This window comes from Oncorhynchus gorbuscha, unplaced genomic scaffold, assembly GCF_021184085.1.
Source record: "Oncorhynchus gorbuscha isolate QuinsamMale2020 ecotype Even-year unplaced genomic scaffold, OgorEven_v1.0 Un_scaffold_3383, whole genome shotgun sequence".
Classification (NCBI taxonomy): domain Eukaryota; kingdom Metazoa; phylum Chordata; class Actinopteri; order Salmoniformes; family Salmonidae; genus Oncorhynchus; species Oncorhynchus gorbuscha.
In genome coordinates this window covers 642-25,865 of record NW_025747635.1, presented here as the reverse complement: position 1 = coordinate 25,865, position 25,224 = coordinate 642, and the positions used below count along the sequence as shown (strand labels likewise).

At 42.9% G+C, this 25,224-nt stretch overlaps 2 protein-coding genes across 2 annotated transcripts; one reads left to right on the top strand and one right to left on the bottom strand.

Annotated features, from left to right (window-relative positions):
* Window positions 1-6,636: 6,636 nt before the first annotated feature.
* Window positions 6,637-16,854, bottom strand: LOC124027618 (pachytene checkpoint protein 2 homolog). Its single transcript, XM_046339986.1, has 13 exons — window positions 16,748-16,854; window positions 16,227-16,377; window positions 14,746-14,872; window positions 14,586-14,641; window positions 14,298-14,388; window positions 13,996-14,068; window positions 13,684-13,747; window positions 13,434-13,520; window positions 11,599-11,705; window positions 11,070-11,223; window positions 9,583-9,695; window positions 7,873-7,942; window positions 6,637-7,682 (listed from the first exon to the last, which is right to left on the bottom strand). The coding sequence occupies exons 1-13, from the start codon at window positions 16,837-16,839 to the stop codon at window positions 7,587-7,589; spliced, it is 1,281 nt and encodes a 426-aa protein (XP_046195942.1). The 5' UTR covers window positions 16,840-16,854; the 3' UTR covers window positions 6,637-7,586.
* Window positions 16,855-18,163: 1,309 nt separating this feature from the next.
* Window positions 18,164-24,989, top strand: LOC124027616 (bromodomain-containing protein 9-like; the record flags this gene model as incomplete). Its single annotated transcript, XM_046339985.1, has 6 exons — window positions 18,164-18,189; window positions 18,526-18,592; window positions 19,510-19,645; window positions 20,109-20,166; window positions 24,297-24,441; window positions 24,881-24,989. Coding segments are annotated over exons 1-6 (541 nt in total), but the record flags the coding sequence as incomplete, so codon positions are not given.
* Between the last annotated feature and the right edge of the window lie 235 nt (window positions 24,990-25,224).

Here is a 25,224-nt window from a genome sequence, read left to right as displayed (position 1 = left end):
GGTATCTCTCTACTCTCCTCTCTTTAGAATGTATCTCTCTCCTCTTTTCAGAAGGTATCTCTCTCCTCTCTTTAGAAGGTATCTCTCTCCTCTCTTTAGAAGGTATCTCTCTCCTCTCTCTTTAGAAGGTATCTCTCTCTCTCTTTAGAAGGTATCTCTCTCCTCTCTCCTCTCTTCCTCTATCTCTCTCCTCTCCTCTCTTTAGAAGGTATCTCTCTCCTTTAGAAGGTATCTCTCTCTCCTCTTTCTCCTCTCTCTTTAGAAGGTATCTCTCTCTCTCCTCTCTTTAGAAGGTATCTCTCTCCTCTCCTCTCTTTAGAAGGTATCTCTCTCTCTCCTCTCTTTAGAAGGTATCTCTCTTTTAGAAGGTATCTCTCTCCTCTCCTCTCTTTAGAAGGTATCTCTCTCTCCTCTCCTCTCTCCTCTCTCTCTTAGAAGGTATCTCTCTCTCTCTTTAGAAGGTATCTCTTTAGAAGGTATCTCTCTCTCCTCTCTTTAGAAGGTATCTCTCTCCTCTCTTTAGAAGGTATCTCTCTTCTCCTCTCTTTAGAAGGTATCTCTCTACTCTCCTCTCTTTAGAAGGTATCTCTCCTCTCTTTAGAAGGTATCTCTCTACTCTCCTCTCTTTAGAAGGTATCTCTCTACTCTCCTCTCTTTAGAATGTATCTCTCTCCTCTTTAGAAGGTATCTCTTTCCTCTCCTCTTTTCAGAAGGTATCTCTTTCCTCTCTCTCCTTTTCTCTTTAGAAGGTATCTCTCTCTCCTCTCTCTCTAGAAGGTATCTCTCTCCTCTCCTCTCTTTTAGAAGGTATCTCTCTCTCTCTCTCTTTAGAAGGTATCTCTCTCCTCTCCTTTAGAAGGTATCTCTCTCTCTCTCTCTCTCCTCTCCTCTCCTCTCCTCTCCTCTCCTCTCCTCTCTTTAGAAGGTCCTCTCCTCTCCTCTCTTTTTAGAAGGTATCTCTCTCCTCTTCTCTCTCTAGAAGGTATCTCTCTCCTCTCTCTCTCTCTCTCTCCTTAGAAGGTATCTCTCTACTCTCCTCTTTTAGAAGGTATCTCTTTAGAAGGTATCTCTCTTTCCTCTCTTTAGAAGGTATCTCTCTCTCTCTTCTCTTTGAAGAATGTATCTCTCTCTCTCTTTTAGAAGGTATCTCTTTCCTCTCCTCTTTTCAGAAGGTATCTCTCTCCTCTCTCTCTTTCTCTTTAGAGAAGGTATCTCTCTCCTCTCTTCTCTTTTCAGAAGGTATCTCTCTCCTCTCTTTTTCAGAATGTATCTCTCTCCTCTCTTTTTAGAAGATATCTCTTTCCTCTCTTTAGAAGGTATCTCTTTTCAGAAGGTATCTCTCTCCTCTCCTCTTTAGAATGTATCTTTAGAAGGTATCTCTCTCCTCTATCTCTCTCTTTCTCTTTAGAAGGTATCTCTCTCCTCTCTTTTAGAAGGTCTCTCTCTCTCTCTCTTTCCTTTCCTCTTTTCAGAAGGTATCTCTCTCTCTCTCCTCTTTTCAGAAGGTATCTCTCTCCTCTTCTCTCTTTAGAAGGTATCTCTCTCCTCTCTCTCTTTAGAAGGTATCTCTTTCTCCTCTCTTTAGAAGGTATCGCTCTCCTCTCTCTCTCTTTTAGAAGGTATGTCTCTCCTTCTCTTTAGAAGGTTGTCCTCCTCGTCCTCCTCATCTCTGCTCCCCTCTCCTTCTCTCCTCTCTCTTATCCTGATATTACCATCCCCCACTCACAGTTCACTCATCTAACAGGCTTTTGAAATGGATGATAATTGGACGTCGTTCATCTCCCATTATGTGAGATGTTACTTCTGTGTTACAGAGATGAACGGGATGTGAAACCACCCACAGTCGTCTATATACGACAGCAGATAACTGTTTTATAACCAATGCCCGACATCATGAAAATGGTGGTAGGCAGAGGTAGTGGTGTCTGCTATCTTTGTAAATGATCTTTGTCTGTTTTCCAAATGGCACCCTATTCCCTATAGTGAATTCTTTTTGATCAGCTCTGCCATTTGGGACTAACCCGCTGTCTCATTAAGATGAGAAGACAGGCGCGTTGTCAAAGCTGCTTCTGTAGATGAGAGGAATGGAGGATGAAACAACAGCCAACCCACTAGCTGCTCTCTCTGACAAAGGTGTTCTGCATCCCAAATGGCACCCTATATAACATAGCCCACTATGGGTCCCTGGTCAAAAGTAGTGCATTTACATAGGGAATATGGTGCCATTTGGGACACAAACAGGCTTTAGGGATTCTTATTAAGAATTCTTCCAGAGGATGTGGATTAATTATCAGGGTTTGTTCGGTCAGTTAGTTTTCCGGGGACATTTAAGACACTTTCCAGGACACAGACTAATAAAAGGCCATTTCTGCACTAGAAAGCACAGTCAATGGGAACATCACCACAGAACGCAATGTTTTTCAGTCAGGAACTCGGCTTCGTCGGAGTCCAGGAAACCGACCCTTCAAGTCTGAATACAATGTAACGGTGTGGATATACAGGTTGAGCTGCCTCTTCCTAAAGCCATGTCAGTGTTAAACAAAACCCATGGCAGTTTATTACAAGCTGTGAATGGATAATGAATGAATGTGTGCATCCCAAATGGCATTCTATTCCCTATAGTGCACTACAGTATGTATAGGCCCTGGTCAAAAGTAGTGCACTACAGTATGTATAGTAGTGCACTACATAGGGAATAGGTGTGCCATTTCTGACACACCTACTCTTTTTTTATTTGAAGAAGCTTCCAGCAACAATCTGTTGTAATGCATAAACCAATGTTGTAGTCATCTCACAATCAGAACAAAAATGATTTGTCAGCAAATGTTTTTAACAAACCTCAAACAACAAATCAAACCGTCCTGTCCGTTTCCCTGCAGTAAACGTGTCCACGTCAACGTGTCTCCACCCACGGTGATTTACTATTGGCACTGGTCCTGATATTCCATTGCTTTCGGCCATGTAGCTGATCAACGGTTGACAGGATAAACACACGGCTGTTTGTTTAGTTTGGAGTTTTCAAAGCGCTTCAGAACGGTGATGAAACGGTGCAACAATACGACTCTAGAATCTCTCTCCTTCTTGATTGCAGTTCAGCAGCTGACTGATTTCTGGAGCGACTACAGAGGAGAGAGAAGAGGGCCTTCAGACAGTGCAATTATGGTTTCATTTATCAAGCCCGTTTCTGCCACACACACGTGTGTATGTGTGGCAGAAATGGGCGTGATAAATAAAACCATAATTGCACTGTCTGAAGGCCCTTTTCTCACATACACACACACACACACACACACACACACACACACACACACACACACACACACACACACACACACACACACACTTCTGCCCCCTAGCTTTACCTCTGACGACTTTATAATCGTTAATCAGATGAGTGTAAGGGTGATGGGATGCAGGTGTAAGTCTGTTACATTTCCACTGAGGCCTGACGATGTGAAGCAGGTACAGTATATGAATGTAATTACGATCGGTGTGTTGAGTTAAAGACAGTTGTAACCAGTATATTACAACACTAATGTGTCTGAGGAATATGACAGGACGAAAGAAACAGAAGAGTTGGGCCTTTTTAAACTAAACGACATGTAGTGCACTACTTCTGATCAGGCCCCCATAGGCTCTGGTAGTGCACTACATAGGGAATAGGGTACGATTTGGGAAGCATCCCCTAGATGAACCTTTGAAGTGGAGTTGAAGCATGTTGCTCAACGACAAACAAAGAGCTCATTGTCTGAGGCCTGTGGGCTGCAGCTCACATGTAAACCAGCACAGTATTCACAGAATGCAAAACTTGCAACATACGGAGAATGGGTAGAAATACCAGTCTGTACATGGAAACACCATGTTAGAGATACGTGCCCCCAAATGATCCCCTATAGTGCACTATACCCTATATAGTACAGTATACCCTATATAGTACAGTATACCCTGTATAGTACAGTATACCCTATATAGTACAATATACCCTATATAGTACAATATACCCTATGTATTACAGTATACCATATATAGTACAATATACCCTATATATTACAGTATACCCTATATAGTACAATATACACTATATATTACAGTATACCCTATATATTACAGTATACCCTATTCCCTATATAGTACAGTATACCCTATTCCCTAAATACTACAGTATATCCTATTCCCTATATAGTACATTATACCCTATTCCCTAAATACTACAGTATATCCTATTCCCTATATAGTACAGTATACCCTATTCCCTAAATACTACAGTATATCCTATTCCCTATATAGTACAATATACCCTATATAGTACAGTATACCCTATTCCCTATATAGTACAGTATACCCTATTCCCTAAATGTAGTACAGTATACCCTATATAGTGCAGAATACCTTATTCCCTATATAGTACAGTATGCCCTATTCCCTATATAGTACAGTATACCCTATTCCCTGTATAGTACAGTATACCCTATTCCATGTATAGTACAGTATACCCCATATAGTACAGAATACCCTATTCCCTGTATAGTACATTATACCCTATATAGTGCAGTATACCCTATTCCCTGTATAGTACAGTATACCATATTCCCTATAGTGCAGTATACCATATTCCATGTATAGTACAGTATACCCTATAGTACAGTATACCCTATTCCCTGTATAGTACAGTATACCCTATAGTACAGTATACCCTATTCCCTGTATAGTACAGTATACCATATTCCCTATAGTGCAGTATACCATATTCCATGTATAGTACAGTATACCATATTCCCTATAGTACAGTATACCCTATTCCCTGTATAGTACAGTATACCCTATACCATATAGTGCAGCATACCCTATTCCCTGTACAGTGCACTACACCCTATTCCCTATTTAGTACAGCATACCCTATTCCCTATTTAGTACAGTATACCCTATTCCCTATATAGTACAGTATACCCTATTCCCTATTTAGTACAGCATACCCTATTCCCTATTTAGTACAGTATACCCTATTCCCTATATAGTACAGTATACCCTATTCCCTGTATAGTACAGTATACCCTATATAGTACAGAATACCTTATTCCCTATATAGTGCAGAATACCCTATTCCCTATATAGTACAGTATGCTCTATTCCCTGTATAGTACAGTATATCCTATTCCCTGTATAGTGCAGTGTACCCTATTCCCTATTTAGTACAGTATACCTTATTCCCTGTAGTGCAGTATACCCTATTCCCTGTAGTGCAGTATACCCTATTCCCTATTTAGTACAGTATACCATATTCCCTGCATAGTACAGTATACCCTATTCCCTGCATAGTACAGTATACCCTATTCCCTGCATAGTACAGTATACCCTATTCCCTGTATAGTACAGTATACCCTATTCCCTGTAATGCAGTATACCCTATTTCCTATAGAGTGCATCACACCCTATTCCCTGTATAGTGCAGTATACCCTAGTCCCTGTGTAGTGCAGTATACCCTATTTCCTATAGAGTGCACCACACCCTATTCCCTATATAGTGCAGTATACCCTATTCCCTGTATAGTACAGTATACCCTATATAGTGCAGAATACCCTATTCCCTGTAATGCAGTATACCCTATTTCCTATAGAGTGCATCACACCCTATTCCCTGTATAGTGCAGCGTACCTTATTCCCTATATAGTGCAGTGTACCATATTCCCTGTATAGTGCAGTATACCCTATTCCCTATTTAGTACAGTATACACTATTCCCTGTATAGTGCAGTATACCCTATTCTCTGTATAGTATACCCTATTCCCTGTAGTGCAGTATACCCTATAGTACAGTATACCCTATTCCCTATAGAACAGTATACCCTATTCCCTGTAGTACAGTATACCCTATAGTACAGTATACCCTATTATACAGTATACCCTATTTCCTGTAGAATGCACTATATATGGAATAGGGTGCCATTTGGAAAGCAGCAGAGATAACAAGGTATCCAGACTGGTCTTTAGGTCATACAGTAAACTACAGTATTGTTATGATCAGTTCTCAGTGAGCTGTACAACAGGAAGTTACTGTAACTCAGCATCAGGTGATACTGTTCTGCTGTACCAATCAGAAAGGTTTGTGTTCAAATGACCAGTAGTCGGTTTAATTGAAATTCTCCTTGTTGAATTTCTGCAGGAAATACAAAGCTATGGCCCCATGTTAATAAAGGTATATAGATGTTAGATATCGGTTTCAGAGCAAACAGAAGGCCATTAAAGTTCATTACAGGGTTGGAGGAGAACTGAGTTATTCCGCCACCCAGTGGTGGAACACCACAGGACATTGGGTTCTACAAGACACATTTTCCCCCTTCACACTTTAAAGGGGAATTTCACCCTGGGGGATTCTGGGCTTGTATTCATCAAGAGGAAGACAGGTCTGGGCTCATTCAGAAACAGAGGGTTATATTCATTAATGCACCAAAGCAAACCGTTTTGCAAAAGAATCCTTGACATCATATTGTAGATTGGAGCACTTGGGAGTAACGCTTCCGTTGCAAAACGTTTTGCTACAGTGTGCACTAATGACTACGACCCGTTAGCCAATCATGATGAAATCACATGTTTATCGTGTGGGCAGTGTATTTGACAAACTCAAAATGAGTCAAAGGGTGTTTTAAAGAGTTGAATAATGCAATGTTTTATATCTAAATAAACAGGGTCAGTTATGAACATGTGTATCCTGAGTTTAAATGAAGAGACCCTATGATGACAGCACACAATACATGGAACATCCTTGAGTATCAGAAAACCTCCACGGGATTAGAAATTACATCAGAATTTGTACATTTCCATTGAAGCTCTCCTATTTGGGGCATCTGCATTCATTTACAATAACAGAAAGGCTGTGTTTCTAATAGCACCTATTGAAACGTATAGGAAACAACATGCTCACGTAGAAAACATCAGACAAGCAGACAGAGTCATGAATACATGTGCTGTAAACAACATATGGGAGGCGACTCCCATATCGCACCCTATTCCCTCATATAGTGCACTACGCTTGACCATAGCACTATGGGTCCCGGTCCAAAGTAGTGCAACGCATAGGGATCATAGGGTGCCATTCGGGACACGCCGTCTTGATTAAGGAAATTAAAGCCATATAGTCACACGTATCAAGAGAGGACTGCATCTCAGGCTTAATACGGTGGCTTTTTAAAACGTGCTGAGAAACGCACCTAATGTTGATGCCGCTCGGCAGTAGCAACACCAGCTTCAGGACGTCTCCACAGAACATGACCGACTGGTTGACGGCTGCCATCTTTAATATAGTACTCTAAATGGTAAAACACACTGTCTGTGAGAAAACTCTAATTGGTCCACGTTGAAGTGGTTAGAAAAATATGATTATAAATGTATATTGTTTAACCAGGAAATAAAATGTACATGAAATACCAGAAGAGACAGTTTCCATCAACCGTTGGGTAAAACAGGTCCAGACTGTCTGAGACAGGTCCCAAATGACACCCTATTCCATATTTAGCACACTACTTTTTGACCAGATCCCTACAGACACTATAAAGGGTATAAGGTGATATTTGAGACAGTGTCCCTGTAGATCACAGACAGTTGACCAGGTTGTCCCTCTCCTCTATCTGTTTGTCCACTGCCAGGTCCATGGCCTCCAGGAACCTCTCCAGGGCCACTGTCGGGGTCTGGTAAGGAATCATAGACAAGTCAGATTGTTGTTGCATAGGAACGCAATGAGTAGCACTCTTTCCATATGAACATACTACAGTTTATTTTAGATAAAAATATCTTCATTGAATTAATGTTTAAAAAGTTTTTAAAATATTTTTTAAACTGTTTGCATGCTGCGTGAAACATTTGAAAATGTTTACAAACCTTCACAAAAAGAGCATGGGCCAAAAAGGGTAGTTTCCTCAGCGCTCTGCCACTAAAACCTTTACTCTTTCTGGAACAGTCAACAAGAGAAATAAGCACAAAACATCTTTCAATTCTACTCCGATACAATCCAATCCACACACACACACACTTCTCAAGGGTAGTATCAATTCTACTCCGATACAATCCAATCCACACACACACACACTCCTCAAGGGTAGTATCAATTCTACTCCGATACAATCCAATCCACACACACTTCTCAAGGGTAGTATCAATTCTACTCCAATACAATCCACACACACACACACACACACACACACACACACACACACACACACACACACACACACACTTGTCAAGGGTAGTATCAATTCTACTCCGATACAATCCAATCCACACACACACACACACACACACTTCAAGGGTAGTATCAATTCTACTCCAATACAATCCAATCCACACACACACACTTCTCAAGGGTAGTATCAATTCTACTCCGATACAATCCAATCCACACACACACACACACACTTCTCAAGGGTAGTATCAATTCTACTCCAATCTCCAATCCACAACACACACTTCTCAAGGGTAGTATCAATTCTACTCCGATACAATCCAATCCACACACACACACACTTCTCAAGGGTAGTATCAATTCTACTCCGATACAATCCAATCCACACACACACACACTTCTCAAGGGTAGTTTCCTCAGCGCTCTGCCACTAAAACCTTTACTCTTTCTGGAACAGTCAACAAGAGAAATAAGCACAAAACATCTTTCAATTCTACTCCGATACAATCCAATCCACACACACTTCTCAAGGGTAGTATCAATTCTACTCCGATACAATCCAATCCACACACACACACTCCTCAAGGGTAGTATCAATTCTACTCCGATACAATCCACACACACACACTTCTCAAGGGTAGTATCAATTCTACTCCAATACAATCCACACACACACACACACACACACACACACACACACACACACACACACACACACACACACACACACACACACACACACATACACACACACACACACACACACACTCAAGGGTAGTATCAATTCTACTCCGATACAATCCAATCACACACACACACTTCTCAAGGGTAGTATCAATTCTACTCCAATACAATCCAATACACACACACACACACACACACACACACACACACACACACACACACACACACACACACACACACACACACACACACACACACACACGTCAAGGGTAGTATCAATTCTACTCCGATACAATCCAATCCACACACACACACTTCTCAAGGGTAGTATCAATTCTACTCCGATACAATCCAATCCACACACACACACACACACTTCTCAAGGGTAGTATCAATTCTACTCCAATACAATCCAATCCACACACACACACTTCTCAAGGGTAGTATCAATTCTACTCCGATACAATCCAATCCACACACACACTTCTCAAGGGTAGTATCAATTCTACTCTGATACAATCCAATCCACACACACACACACACTTCTCAAGGGTAGTATCAATTCTACTCCGATACAATCCAATCCACACACACACACTTCTCAAGGGTAGTATCAATTCTACTCCGATACAATCCAATCCACACACACACACACTTCTCAAGGGTAGTAGCTCGGTGGCAGGTCTGAGATATGAACGTCAACACTACGGAGGGCTGGGACTCACATGGCGATGTCCCTGAGAACCAGGCTGAGCTCCGACACCTTGCTCTCCCTGAAGCCCATGGTCTCCAGCTCAAACATGGTCAGCAGTGGCTGTCTGGGGTACACGATCTGGCACTACACACAACGTAGAAAAAGGAAATATAACACACATTATTTTTTTAACCTCTGTTGATGTTTCGGTACAACACCTTTGTGAAGACCTGGTACTGAACACAAACGTGTCAGTGAAAGGACACCTCAATAACAGAGTCACTGTGTTCTACGGTAGAAACTCAACAGTTACGAACCCCAGTCACTGTGTTCTACGGTAGAAACTCAACAGTTACGAACCCCAGAGTCACTGTGTTCTACGGTAGAAACTCAACAGTTACGAACCCCAGAGTCACTGTGTTCTACGGTAGAAATTCAACAGTTACGAACCCCAGAGTCACTGTGTTCTACGGTAGAAACTCAACAGTTACGAACCCCAGAGTCACTGTGTTCTACGGTAGAAACTCAACAGTTACGAACCCCAGAGTCACTGTGTTCTACGGTAGAAACTCAACAGTTACGAACCCCAGAGTTACAGACTGACACATTTTAAAGTTACGGACCCCAGAGTTACAGACTGACACATTTAAAGTTACAGACAACTCAGTGTTCCAAACGACCTCCATTCCCAAAGAGGTCCGACTGTATTCATTAAATACACATGTTGGTGTGTTCATACCTTCATCAGTTCCTCCAGACAGGACAGAGATGTTGGTGTGTTTTTACCTTCATCAGTTCCTCCAGACAGGACAGAGAGATGTTGGTGTGTTTTTACCTTCATCAGTTCCTCCAGACAGGACAGAGAGATGTTGGTGTGTTTTTACCTTCATCAGTTCCTCCAGACAGGACAGAGAGATGTTGGTGTGTTTTTACCTTCATCAGTTCCTCCAGACAGGACAGAGATGTTGGTGTGTTTTTACCTTCATCAGTTCCTCCAGACAGGACAGAGATGTTGGTGTGTTTTTACCTTCATCAGTTCCTCCAGACAGGACAGAGAGATGTTGGTGTGTTTTTACCTTCATCAGTTCCTCCAGACAGGACAGAGACAGGACAGAGATGTTGGTGTGTTTTTACCTTCATCAGTTCCTCCAGGCAGGACAGAGATGTTGGTGTGTTTTTACCTTCATCAGTTCCTCCAGACAGGACAGAGATGTTGGTGTGTTTTTACCTTCATCAGTTCCTCCAGACAGGACAGAGATGTTGGTGTGTTTTTACCTTCATCAGTTCCTCCAGACAGGACAGAGAGATGTTGGTGTGTTTTTACCTTCATCAGTTCCTCCAGGCAGGACAGAGATGTTGGTGTGTTTTTACCTTCATCAGTTCCTCCAGACAGGACAGAGAGATGTTGGTGTGTTTTTACCTTCATCAGTTCCTCCAGACAGGACAGAGAGATGTTGGTGTGTTTTTACCTTCATCAGTTCCTCCAGACAGGACAGAGAGATGTTGGTGTGTTTTTACCTTCATCAGTTCCTCCAGACAGGACAGATAGATGTTGAAGATGCCCTCTACAGACGGAGGGCCAATGTACTGCTTGATGTCAGCTCTGTCCACAAACGCCAGGTCTATCTTCTCTGTCACGTTGGAGGTGGTCAGGATCACAACATTAGGATGCCTGGGATATACAGGAAGATCAGCTGGGCTAAACGACATACACACCAACACACTGGAGGACGGAGGATGAAGTGGTAGAATGCAACAGCCACTTGTAGAGAGCATGGATATATCCCAAATGGCCCCCTATTCCCTATATAGTGCACTTCTTTTGACCAAGGCCTATAAGGCTAATGGGCCCCTATTCCCTATATAGTGCACTACTTTTGACCAAGGCCTATAAGACTAATGGGCCCCTATTCTCTATATAGTGCACTACTTTTGACCAGTAATAGGAAGTCATGTTAAACAGAGCTTTCATGAGCTGTTGCCTCTGAATCTATGGGGTTTAATGTGTGACCCACCACAGCAGATGAACTGAACATGTCTGACTGACCGCTTGATCTGGTCCAGCTGTGTGAGGACAGAGTTGACCACTCGGATGGCGTCTGATGGTTCCGTTCCGGCCTGGGAGGCTTTCCGCGCTGCCGTCAGACTCTCCACCTGGTCATCAAACAGAGTTATTCTGGGCCCTGCAGTTACATGTGTAGGAGTTAACTGGGCCCTGCAGTTACATGTGTAGGCTTTAACTGGGCCCTGCAGTTACATGTCTAGGAGTTAACTGGGCCCTGCAGTTACATGTGTAGGCTTTAACTGGGCCCTGCAGTTACATGTGTAGGAGTTAACTGGGCCCTGCAGTTACATGTGTAGGCTTTAACTGGGCCCTGCAGTTACATGTCTAGGAGTTAACTGGGCCCTGCAGTTACATGTGTAGGAGTTATTCTGGGCCCCGCAGTTACATGTGTAGGAGTTAACTGGGCCCCGCAGTTACATGTGTAGGAGTTAACTGGGCCCCGCAGTTACATGTGTAGGAGTTAACTGGGCCCCGCAGTTACATGTGTAGGAGTTAACTGGGCCCCGCAGTTACATGTGTAGGAGTTAACTGGGCCCCGCAGTTACATGTGTAGGAGTTAACTGGGCCCCGCAGTTACATGTGTAGGCTTTAACTGGGCCCTGCAGTTACATGTGTAGGCTTTAACTGGGCCCTGCAGTTGTAGGAGTTAACTGGGCCCTGCAGTTACATATGTAGGCTTTAACTGGGCCCTGCAGTTACATGTGTAGGCTTTAACTGGGCCCTGCAGTTACATGTGTAGGCTTTAACTGGGCCCTGCAGTTACATGTGTAGGCTTTAACTGGGCCCTGCAGTTACATGTGTAGGAGTTAACTGGGCCCTACAGTTACATGTGTAGGTTTTAACAGGGCCCTGCAGTTACATGTGTCGGCTTTAACTGGGCCCTGCAGTAACATGTGTAGGAGTTAAATGGGGCCTGGAGTTGTTCCTGACCACATGACCTGACCAGGAAAAGCTCTGGACCACTGTTGTAGGCTATTCATACTTTACCTCATCAATGAGAACAAACACCAGAGCCTGCTTTACCTCATCAATGAGAACAAACACCAGAGCCTGCTTTACCTCATCAATGAGAACAAACACCAGAGCCTGCTTTACCTCATCAATGAGAACAAACACCAGAGCCTGCTTTACCTCATCAATGAGAACAAACACCAGAGCCTGCTTTACCTCATCAATGAGAACAAACACCAGAGCCTGCTTTACCTCATCAACGAGAACAAACACCAGAGCCTGCTTTACCTCATCAATGAGAACAAACACCAGAGCCTGCTTTACCTCATCAATGAGAACAAACACCAGAGCCTGCTTTACCTCATCAATGAGAACAAACACCAGAGCCTGCTTTACCTCATCAATGAGAACAAACACCAGAGCCTGCTTTACCTCATCAATGAGAACAAACACCAGAGCCTGCTTTACCTCATCAATGAGAACAAACACCAGAGCCTGCTTTTACCTCATCAATGAGAACAAACACCAGAGCCTGCTTTACCTCATCAATGAGAACAAACACCAGAGCCTGCTTTACCTCATCAATGAGAACAAACACCAGAGCCTGCTTTACCTCATCAATGAGAACAAACACCAGAGCCTGCTTTACCTCATCAATGAGAACAAACACCAGAGCCTGCTTTACCTCATCAATGAGAACAAAACACCAGAGCCTGCTTTACCTCATCAATGAGAACAAACACCAGAGCCTGCTTTACCTCATCAATGAGAACAAACACCAGAGCCTGTTTTACCTCATCAATGAGAACAAACACCAGAGCCTGCTTTACCTCATCAATGAGAACAAACACCAGAGCCTGCTTTACCTCATCAATGAGAACAAACACCAGAGCCTGCTTGTCATCTATCAACTGTTGGATCTTCTGGAACATCTTAGTGACCAGTTTCCCACTCTGGAAGACAGACACGTGACATGTTTTCAGTCAAACAATACCAATAATCATTTATACATGTTGAAGCTGTGGACAAATCCAATTTCCCCTTGTGGGATTAATAACGTTTATTCCAGTAAATTCAATGAGACATGTAACGAGAAGCAGGAAGAGCCAACTGTACCTCAGAGAACCACTTGGAGAACAAACTGTGGCTGTTGATCTCAACAAACTGCCCGTAAGAGTACCTGCAGGAAGAACAGGAAGTTCAAGTTTATAGGACCCATATGGACGTCATAAGACACTGAATTACATGGATATTGCATTGATTAATAGAGAATACAACATTCATGTTAAAATACAAGGTAAAACCAGGACAATATGTACATTTACGTTTGGGAATACAGTATGTGGTAGAATGGCTAGAGGTGGTGAAAAACATTCTCCAACCAGATTCTGCCAAAGCCCTTTCCTCAGAGTGAGAGCTTTCTCTTACCGGTTCGATAGTCGGATTGACAGCTTCTGGGCCAGAGCTTTACACAAAGACGTCTTCCCTGTGCCCGGGGTCCTAACGTGGTACAAATATAGACACACAATCTAAATCATATCGCTTTTACAGATATCACATGTATACGCATCATAGTTGACACATCCATATTTGAGGCGTATTATATACAGCACATTGGAATAATCATAGGATATTATACATTAATATCAAAGTTACTACTATATTATATCATAATATCATATTTATTATTATATTCATGTGTCAAGTTCTCAAGGTCCTGCTTCTGTTACCATGAAGCAGAACAACTCGGTTCCATGAGATCAGGTTGCTGTCCACGTTTTTGTCAGAGAAGTAAATTGTGGTTGAGACGTAATCCAAGAGCTTAGAGGGGAAAAGAGAAAGACAACAGGATGGAGGTCCAATAATTACATCAATGTATTACCGCTGACATCTCTCTATAACACTCCGTTAACAACACAAGGTTATTAAGGTTGATTCCCAAATGGAGCCGTATGCCCTATGTAGTGGACTACGGGCCCGTAGGGTACCATTTGGAACGCATCCTAAATGTTTCTTACTTGTGTTTTGACCCCGCTCTCATAGACCAGACTCTCCCAGATGCCATGGAACTCAGCTGAAAAACACACACATGGGAGTAAGAAAACATCAACCCTGGCAACCATAGAACTACATATAGAAAAGTAAATTAGTAGAATCTGTTAACATGGGCCCGCCCACCGGCTGGTAAGAGCCAGTGATTGGCTGCAGAGAGCTCCTCCTCCTCCTCCAGGTTCAGAGTGCTGGGCCCGTCATCATTCAGGGTGAAGATGTGGATGGACAGACTGCAGCTCTTCAGATCTATGGGCTGTATGAGGAAAACAACCCAAACATCAGACATGTGTCTTATAGTACACTACTGCTTTTTATATACCAGGGCTCAGGTCTAAAGTAGTGCACTGGATAAGGAATAGGGTGACATTTGGGACTCATCCGAGTGGGTATAGTTTGTGGAACGTTCCAACAGAAATCTGTTCCAAAAACTTTGTAAGTACAAAAACTTAACTTGTAAGTGCCAACAAACAACGTATACAAAGTAACATGATCAATTCACCGAGCTAACTAGCTGCCGAATAGGCATCAACTCACCACCTAGCTAACTAGCTGCCGAATAGGCATCAACTCACCACCTAGCTAACTAGCTGCCGAATAGGCATCAACTCACCACCTAGCTAACTAGATGCCGAATAGGCATCAACTCACCACCTAGCTAACTAGCTGCCGAATAGGCATCAACTCACCACCTAGCTAACTAGCTGCCGAATAGGCATCAACTCACCACCAAGCTAACTAGCTGCCGAATAGGCATCAACTCACCACCAAGCTAACTAGCTGTCGAATAGGCATCAACTCACCACCTAGCTAACTAGCTGTCGAATAGGCATCAACTCACCACCTAGCTAACTAGCTGCCGAATAGGCATCAACTCACCACCTAGCTAACTAGCTGCCGAATAGGCATCAACTCACCACCTAGCTAACTAGCTGCCGCTGCCGAATAGGCATCAACTCACCACCTAGCTAACTAGCTGCCGAATAGGCATCAACTCACCACCTAGCTAACTAGCTGCCGAATAGGCATCAACTCACCACCTAGCTAACTAGCTGCCGAATAGGCATCAACTCACCACCTAGCTAACTAGCTGCCGAATAGGCATCAACTCACCACCTAGCTAACTAGCTGCCGAATAGGCATCAACTCACCACCTAGCTAACTAGCTGCCGAATAGGCATCAACTCACCACCAAGCTAACTAGCTGACGAATAGGCATCAACTCACCACGTAGCTTATTCTTAATGTTTGTCCATAGGCTACCAGAGTGAGGACAGACATTTTTCAGGAATAAACGTGGTGATTTAAAAACGTAATGAAATAGCCCATTCCCTACCCGGTATCTTAATCTGCCTCTATACAACTTTGTATGTGTTGTTTGTGGAAACCTTGTTATTTACTAAGTTTTTGGAACCAGTTCCACAAATTATACCCACCAAACTTATCCCATGATGCATCAACATACAGCTGAAAATGTTTTATTAATGAGCCACTAAGACCGTCTGTGCTAATGAGTTCAGTGAGAGAGAGAGAGACAGAGAGACAGAGACAGAGAGGAAAAAGAGTGAGAACAACAGTAAATGCCGTCAGGCTGTCATATAGTACTTTACTTTTCTCTCAGCGTCCACTATGGCCACTGATTGGACGTGTTTGATAAGGAAGTCTTCATCAAACTCTGTCCACCTGAAGGCCCCGAACACCATCCGATGACGGTTCAGCAGGTTCAAGACGTGCATCTTCAAGTCAGACCTCTTGGCAGTGCTGTAGTCAGTGTAATACGCAGAGAGAGAGAGAGAGAGGACAGACAGAGGAGAGAGAGAGCGACAGAGAGCAGTGTTGTTAGGGACAAGGAGAAAGGAATGGAAGCATGTCATGAATACAACTTTGAAAAGACTAACATGCTGGGATAAATCATTACATAATGGACAGTGTTCCAAATGGCAACCTTATTCCCTATATAGTGCACTACTCTTGACAAGGGCTGATAGGGCCCACCATTTAAGGAGGGCCCTTTTCAAAAGTAGTGCACTATATAGGGAACAGGGTGCCATTTGGGTGCCATAATTCCCTAGTACTGTAAAACTAGTTCAGTGTGAATAGAGCTTTTAAAGATACACTAGCTAGTTGGAACCTGGTAGATTTGACGTGAACCTCCACATGGATGTTGTTCGTGTCGTTGGGGTTCTGCTTCAGATCCCCTACCTCCATTCTGTCGCCCTCCATACCTTCAGAGATTAAAATGGATGTCAAAATTAAATCATTTTCGGGTGGAAATACAAAAACTCCTTGCTCAGTCTAATGTAATGTCTCGGCAGCAGTACACATTACATGTTGACATCACCAACATGCATAAAAAGTACTTATCTACTATCTGCCTTTACAACTAACAACAAAATAAGTATAATTAGCTAGCTAGTATGACAACAGCACATTCAATGCAAAGCATCAAGCTCACAGCATTTAGCTACCTAGCTAATGTTCGCTAGCTACACCAACATTACTAGTTAAAGTCGCAGAGTGACACGCTTTATTCTGTTGCTAGATCTCACTAGCAAGGGATGTTACTAGTGTTGCGTGAATAATACAGCTATTACGAATCGTGATTTATTTTTGTTAAGCTTTCATTCAAGAAGTTTTCACAAAAATTGCTTACCTTCGTTTTGGTACGGAATTGACTGAACGTCACTCGAATTTAGCGCGCAGTTTTGTTGAACCTGAAGTAGATCCGTTGTTGTGGGAAATGTACTTCCGGGTTATCGGGGTATGGATCGCATTTTAATGCAAACAATTATTAGATACAGATACCTGATTACCAGACGCGTTCGCATAATTTAAACACAACAAACATGGGGAAGAAGCATAAAAAGCACAAGCCGGAGTGGAGAACAGTTGATGGTAAGTGAGCAAAGAAAACAAATTCAATGCCCGGCTTTGTCCCTTTTTGCTAGCCTAGCTAGCTAGCAGTTAACGTTATCCTACTGTCTGGCCAGCTGACTGAATCGTCCTGCAGTGCTAGTGCTAATTTACTATTCCTCAACTTCTGTTGTAGTTTATTATTCCTCAACTTATGTTGCTTGCTGCCATAAGCATTACCAATGAATATTATGACTGATGTGTATCAGGTCTTATCAAGATTGAGTATGCATAATATTGGCATTAACGCAAGCCAGTTTATCCTGTCGTAGTGGTAGCATTGCCCTGCAGATATATAACAGCGATGGGTAGCTAATGTTTATCATCACTTATTACAGAGTAACGCACACACCACATCTTCTGCTAGGATGACGATCATGCTTGTTGATCTTGCACTGGGTATGACCCATCACTCAGCTAAATGTGGTCTCTGTTTTCAGACTGTGAGGACAAGCCTTTTGAGAAGCAGCTGAAGCTGGTGCTCAAAGTGGGAGGAAGTGAGATCACAGAACTCTCAGGCTCCGGCCATGACTCCAGTTACTACGACGACAGGTCAGACCATGAACGCAGAGCGCCACAAGGACAAAAGAAGAAGAAGAAGAAAAGTCTGAGAAGGAGAAAGACAAACACGTAGATGATGAGGAGAGGAGAAGACGGAAGGTGAGTATGAGGGGAACAAGGGTCTGTCCCAAATGGCACCCTATTCCTATATAGTGCACTACTTTTGGCCAGACCCATATGGGCCTTGGTCAGAAGGTGGGCACACTATAAAGGGAATATGGTGCAACTTGGGAGTTAACCTTTCATATAAAGCATACCATATAACATGATATAAAGTGAGCTAGGTTGTCATTTAAGGACAAAAAAACAATAATCAATCAATGAATGTTTAATCTTTGACAGGAAGAGAAGAGGAAGAAGAGAGAGGGGAGCAGAATGAATCAGAGGCTGCTACTGCCTCTGCCAGTGGTGTGGGCCTGCCCACTGTTGTGCCAGTCACACTGGTGTGGCAGTCGAGCCTTTCATGCTGCCAAAGATACCAAACATTGGTATTAGTTTTGAGGTGAGAAACGTTTTGGGGGTTTTAATTACTCAAATTTCAAGTTTAATTAGTCGTATGTACAGGAGACACATGGTATACAGCATCCTATGAAATGTTTACTTGCAGCAAGCTTACTTGATCCCAAGAGCCTATAATGTTTTCCTTGAGATCATATAGTCGGGAAACCTCCTGGTCCTACAGGAGATAGTGGAACTGGAGACCTCCTGGTCCTATAGGAGATAGTGGAACTGGAGACCTCCTGGTCCTATAGGAGATAGTGGAACTGGAGACCTCCTGGTCCTATAGGAGATAGTGGAACTGGAGACCTCCTGGTCCTACAGGAGATAATGGAACTGGAGACCTCCTGGTCCTATAGGAGATAGTGGAACTGGAGACCTCCTGGTCCTATAGGAGATAGTGGAACTGGAGACCTCCTGGTCCTATAGGAGATAGTGGAACTGGAGACCTCCTGGTCCTACAGGAGATAATGGAACTGGAGACCTCCTGGTCCTACAGGAGATAGTGGAACTGGAGACCTCCTGGTCCTACAGGAGATAGTGGAACTGGAGACCTCCTGGTCCTATAGGAGATAGTGGAACTGGAGACCTCGTGTTTCTACAGGAGTTAGTGGAACTGGAGACCTCCTGGTCCTACAGGAGTTAGTGGAACTGGAGACCTCCTGGTCCTACAGGAGTTAGTGGAACTGGAGACCTACTGGTCCTACAGGAGATAGTGGAACTGGAGACCTCCTGGTTTGTGTTTGGCAACACTGTACATTAATGCCTTTGCTACAGTCTAGCACGCATTATAATGACTCATTTGTACACTGTACTTGCAGCAGTAACACTAACCCTAATCATAATAGATAGGAGATCATAGGGCCATCTCCAGTAGCTTAATGAGGACCATGTCACTGACTCCTGTTGTGTCTGTCTCAGCAGCAGGAGGAGAAGAAGAGGAAGAGGGAGAGGTCTGAGATGGAGCCGGAGGTGATGGACCAGTTTCACCCCAACATCAAGGTAGAGGTGGAGCAACAAGGAGACCGGCCTGTCAGGGCTTGCAGGACAGCCCCGGGTAATAATATAGCTGTTCTCTTGTGTTGTTATGTTGTTACACATGTTATTACTGATTATAAGCTGGGTGGTTCCAGCCCTGAATGCTGATTGGCTGACAGCTGTGCTATATTTTACATTTACATTTAAGTCATTTAGCAGACGCTCTTATCCAGAGCGACTTACAAATATCAGACCGTATACCACGGGTATGACACAATATTTATTTTTACTGCTCTAATTCCGTTGGTAACCTGTTTGTAATAGCAATAAGGCACCTCGGGGGTTTGTTACCACGGTTAAGGGCTGTATCCAGGCACCCCACATTGTGTCGTGCATAAGAACAGCTCTTAGCCGTGGTACATTGGTCTTATACCACACCCCCTCTGGCCTTATTGCTTAATCATAACATACATTGTCCATCCATAGTAATCTGAGGTGTTAAAGGCTAATGTAAAACGGGTTGTGATCGTCTCTTCCCTCAGAGAGTGAGTGCACCCCTCGACAGCAGCTCCTGGAACACTTCCTGCGCCAGCTTCAGAGGTAAGGCTCTCTGACAACATGGACCACGTTTACATGAACACCAATTATCCCGTTTATTATTCCAAATGCTCAACTATTCTGTTTTTGAGTTGACACATATAAACATATCAGTTTGTATCCTGGTTATGAAAAACCAGGATAAGATGCCTGGGATATGCTGATCTTAGACGGGATACTGCGGCATGTCAACATCTTATCCCGTTTACTGTTGTTTTTCATGTTCTGTGCTGTCGGGTTCAGGTTCACATATCAAAGGTGCATGTAAACAGCTTACCCTGAATAAGACCTGAAGTGGGATATGAGCTACTATCTGGAATACTGTGTGCATGTAAACAGCTTACCCTGAATAAGACCTGAAGTGGGATATGAGCTACTATCTGGAATACTGTGTGCATGTAAACAGCTTACCCTGAATAAGACCTGAAGTGGGATATGAGCTACTATCTGGAATACTGTGTGCATGTAAACAGCTTACCCTGAATAAGACCTGAAGTGGGATATGAGCTACTATCTGGAATACTGTGTGCATGTAAACAGCTTACCCTGAATAAGACCTGAAGTGGGATATGAGCTACTATCTGGAATACTGTGTGCATGTAAACAGCTTACCCTGAATAAGACCTGAAGTGGGATATGAGCTACTATCTGGAATACTGTGTGCATGTAAACAGCTTACCCTGAATAAGACCTGAAGTGGGATATGAGCTACTATCTGGAATACTGTGTGCATGTAAACAGCTTACCCTGAATAAGACCTGAAGTGGGATATGAGCTACTATCTGGAATACTGTGTGCATGTAAACAGCTTACCCTGAATAAGACCTGAAGTGGGATATGAGCTACTATCTGGAATACTGTGTGCATGTAAACAGCTTACCCTGAATAAGACCTGAAGTGGGATATGAGCTACTATCTGGAATACTGTGTGCATGTAAACAGCTTACCCTGAATAAGACCTGAAGTGGGATATGAGCTACTATCTGGAATACTGTGTGCATGTAAACAGCTTACCCTGAATAAGACCTGAAGTGGGATATGAGCTACTATCTGGAATACTGTGTGCATGTAAACAGCTTACCCTGAATAAGACCTGAAGTGGGATATGAGCTACTATCTGGAATACTGTGTGCATGTAAACAGCTTACCCTGAATAAGACCTGAAGTGGGATATGAGCTACTATCTGGAATACTGTGTGCATGTAAAACAGCTTACCCTGAATAAGACCTGAAGTGGGATATGAGCTACTATCTGAATACTGTGTGCATGTAAACAGCTTACCCTGAATAAGACCTGAAGTGGGATATGAGCTACTATCTGGAATACTGTGTGCATGTAAACAGCTTACCCTGAATAAGACCTGAAGTGGGATATGAGCTACTATCTGGAATACTGTGTGCATGTAAACAGCTTACCCTGAATAAGACCTGAAGTGGGATATGAGCTACTATCTGAATACTGTGTGCATGTAAACAGCTTACCCTGAATAAGACCTGAAGTGGGATATGAGCTACTATCTGGAATACTGTGTGCATGTAAACAGCTTACCCTGAATAAGACCTGAAGTGGGATATGAGCTACTATCTGGAATACTGTGTGCATGTAAACAGCTTACCCTGAATAAGACCTGAAGTGGGATATGAGCTACTATCTGGAATACTGTGTGCATGTAAACAGCTTACCCTGAATAAGACCTGAAGTGGGATATGAGCTACTATCTGGAATACTGTGTGCATGTAAACAGCTTACCCTGAATAAGACCTGAAGTGGGATATGAGCTACTATCTGGAATACTGTGTGCATGTAAACAGCTTACCCTGAATAAGACCTGAAGTGGGATATGAGCTACTATCTGGAATACTGTGTGCATGTAAACAGCTTACCCTGAATAAGACCTGAAGTGGGATATGAGCTACTATCTGGAATACTGTGTGCATGTAAACAGCTTACCTGAATAAGACCTGAAGTGGGATATGAGCTACTATCTGGAATACTGTGTGCATGTAAACCGCTTACCCTGAATAAGACCTGAAGTGGGATATGAGCTACTATCTGGAATACTGTGTGCATGTAAACAGCTTACCCTGAATAAGACCTGAAGTGGGATATGAGCTACTATCTGGAATACTGTGTGCATGTAAACAGCTTACCCTGAATAAGACCTGAAGTGGGATATGAGCTACTATCTGGAATACTGTGTGCATGTAAACAGCTTACCCTGAATAAGACCTGAAGTGGGATATGAGCTACTATCTGGAATACTGTGTGCATGTAAACAGCTTACCCTGAATAAGACCTGAAGTGGGATATGAGCTACTATCTGGAATACTGTGTGCATGTAAACAGCTTACCCTGAATAAGACCTGAAGTGGGATATGAGCTACTATCTGGAATACTGTGTGCATGTAAACAGCTTACCCTGAATAAGACCTGAAGTGGGATATGAGCTACTATCTGGAATACTGTGTGCATGTAAACAGCTTACCCTGAATAAGACCTGAAGTGGGATATGAGCTACTATCTGGAATACTGTGTGCATGTAAACAGCTTACCCTGAATAAGACCTGAAGTGGGATATGAGCTACTATCTGGAATACTGTGTGCATGTAAACAGCTTACCCTGAATAAGACCTGAAGTGGGATATGAGCTACTATCTGGAATACTGTGTGCATGTAAAACAGCTTACCCTGAATAAGACCTGAAGTGGGATATGAGCTACTATCTGGAATACTGTGTGCATGTAAACAGCTTACCCTGAATAAGACCTGAAGTGGGATATGAGCTACTATCTGGAATACTGTGTGCATGTAAACAGCTTACCCTGAATAAGACCTGAAGTGGGATATGAGCTACTATCTGGAATACTGTGTGCATGTAAACAGCTTACCTGAATAAGACCTGAAGTGGGATATGAGCTACTATCTGAATACTGTGTGCATGTAAACAGCTTACCCTGAATAAGACCTGAAGTGGGATATGAGCTACTATCTGGAATACTGTGTGCATGTAAACAGCTTACCCTGAATAAGACCTGAAGTGGGATATGAGCTACTATCTGGAATACTGTGTGCATGTAAACAGCTTACCCTGAATAAGACCTGAAGTGGGATATGAGCTACTATCTGGAATACTGTGTGCATCAAGCAACACCTGAATAAGACCTGAGTAGGATATAGGCTACTATCTGGAATACTGTGTGCATGTAAACACCCTGAATAAGACCTGAAGTGGGATACTACTATCTGGAATACTGTGTGCATGTAAACAGCTTACCCTGAATAAGACCTGAAGTGGGATATGAGCTACTATCTGGAATACTGTGTGCATGTAAACAGCTTACCCTGAATAAGACCTGAAGTGGGATATGAGCTACTATCTGGAATACTGTGTGCATGTAAACAGCTTACCCTGAATAAGACCTGAAGTGGGATATGAGCTACTATCTGGAATACTGTGTGCATGTAAACAGCTTACCCTGAATAAGACCTGAAGTGGGATATGAGCTACTATCTGGAATACTGTGTGCATGTAAACAGCTTACCTGAATAAGACCTGAAGTGGGATATGAGCTACTATCTGGAATACTGTGTGCATGTAAACAGCTTACCCTGAATAAGACCTGAAGTGGGATATGAGCTACTATCTGGAATACTGTGTGCATGTAAACAGCTTACCCTGAATAAGACCTGAAGTGGGATATGAGCTACTACTATCTGGAATGTAAACACTTACCCTGAATAAGACCTGAAGTGGGATACATGTAAACAGCTTACCCTGAATAAGACCTGAAGTGGGATATGAGCTACTATCTGGAATACTGTGTGCATGTAAACAGCTTACCCTGAATAAGACCTGAAGTGGGATATGAGCTACTATCTGGAATACTGTGTGCATGTAAACAGCTTACCCTGAATAAGACCTGAAGTGGGATATGAGCTACTATCTGGAATACTGTGTGCATGTAAACAGCTTACCCTGAATAAGACCTGAAGTGGGATATGAGCTACTATCTGGAATACTGTGTGCATGTAAATGTGTTCAGTGACAGATCCATCTCTGGATTAGTCCTGTTGGTGACATGAAAGTCAGTTAAGTCGGTACGAAGACTTCTGTTTTGTCTCGTCTTTCCAGGAAGGATGCCCATGGGTTCTTCACTTTCCCAGTGACAGACGCCATCGCTCCAGGTTACTCTGTGATAATCAAACACCCCATGGATTTCAGCACCATGAACGACAAGATCACAGACAACGAGTACAAAACCGTCACAGAGTTCAAGGTAAGGAGTTGCTACAAGCGACCACATGGCGATCTGTCCTACAGATCACAGGAACTGTCATGATTAGAATTTTGAGATGTACCTCAATCGTCCTTCAGTGATTCCTCACCTCTTTCTGAACTGTATTGGAGGAGAAGGTCCAACGGTCCTCCCCATGAACATTTTAAAGAAGGTGACAAGGATAGAAAATACAGGAATCAGGAAAGATGACTTGTGAAAGAGCCTTTAGCGTTATCACGTTGATATAACTTGTGGAAGTGGAATGTGTGTGCTGTACACCAATGGTTACATTCACTAACATTGACAGTGTTTTCAAAGGGAGGATATTTATTTTCTTCAATTAAGCAAATATTTGTGTTGAAGTATTTGTATCAGTTTTCTATTTGTAATTGAGTGGCGGGAGCTTGTTGTTATAAAGCGGTTGCTTCCTCTGTTGCAGGCCGACTTCAAGCTGATGTGTGATAATGCCATGGTGTATAACCGTCCGAGACCGTTTACTACAAGGCTGCCAGAAACTGCTGCACACTGGCTTCAAGATGATGAGCAAAGTAATGAGTAGTGTCTCTACGAGGGCGGATAGAGCCTCATTGTCAGTGTATGATTTTTGTGGTGCTGATGTTCATAACCCATCATGTAATTCCCTTTCCTGTGACAGATGTCTTCACTGGTGGAGTCCTGTTTCTCCTTGTCCTTTTCTGTTCTCTCTCTGTCCTTTCACATGTTGGTCATTCTTCCTCCTCTCTGGTTTGTGAAACAGATTTGCCTCTGTGTGGTTTTACTTCA

What these genes read in the sequence shown, in the direction of transcription:
- LOC124027618 (XM_046339986.1), bottom strand. Translation starts at nt 16,839, where the DNA reads ATGGAGGGCGACAGAATGGAGGTAGGGGATCTGAAGCAGAACCCCAAC. An exon ending in CCGAGTTGTTCTGCTTCATG is followed by an intron (nt 14,069 to 14,297) that starts GTAACAGAAGCA and finishes TGTACCACGTTA; the next exon opens with GGACCCCGGGCACAGGGAAG. An exon ending in GTCTGGAGGAACTGATGAAG is followed by an intron (nt 9,696 to 11,069) that starts GTAAAAACACAC and finishes CGTTGTGTGTAG; the next exon opens with TGCCAGATCGTGTACCCCAG.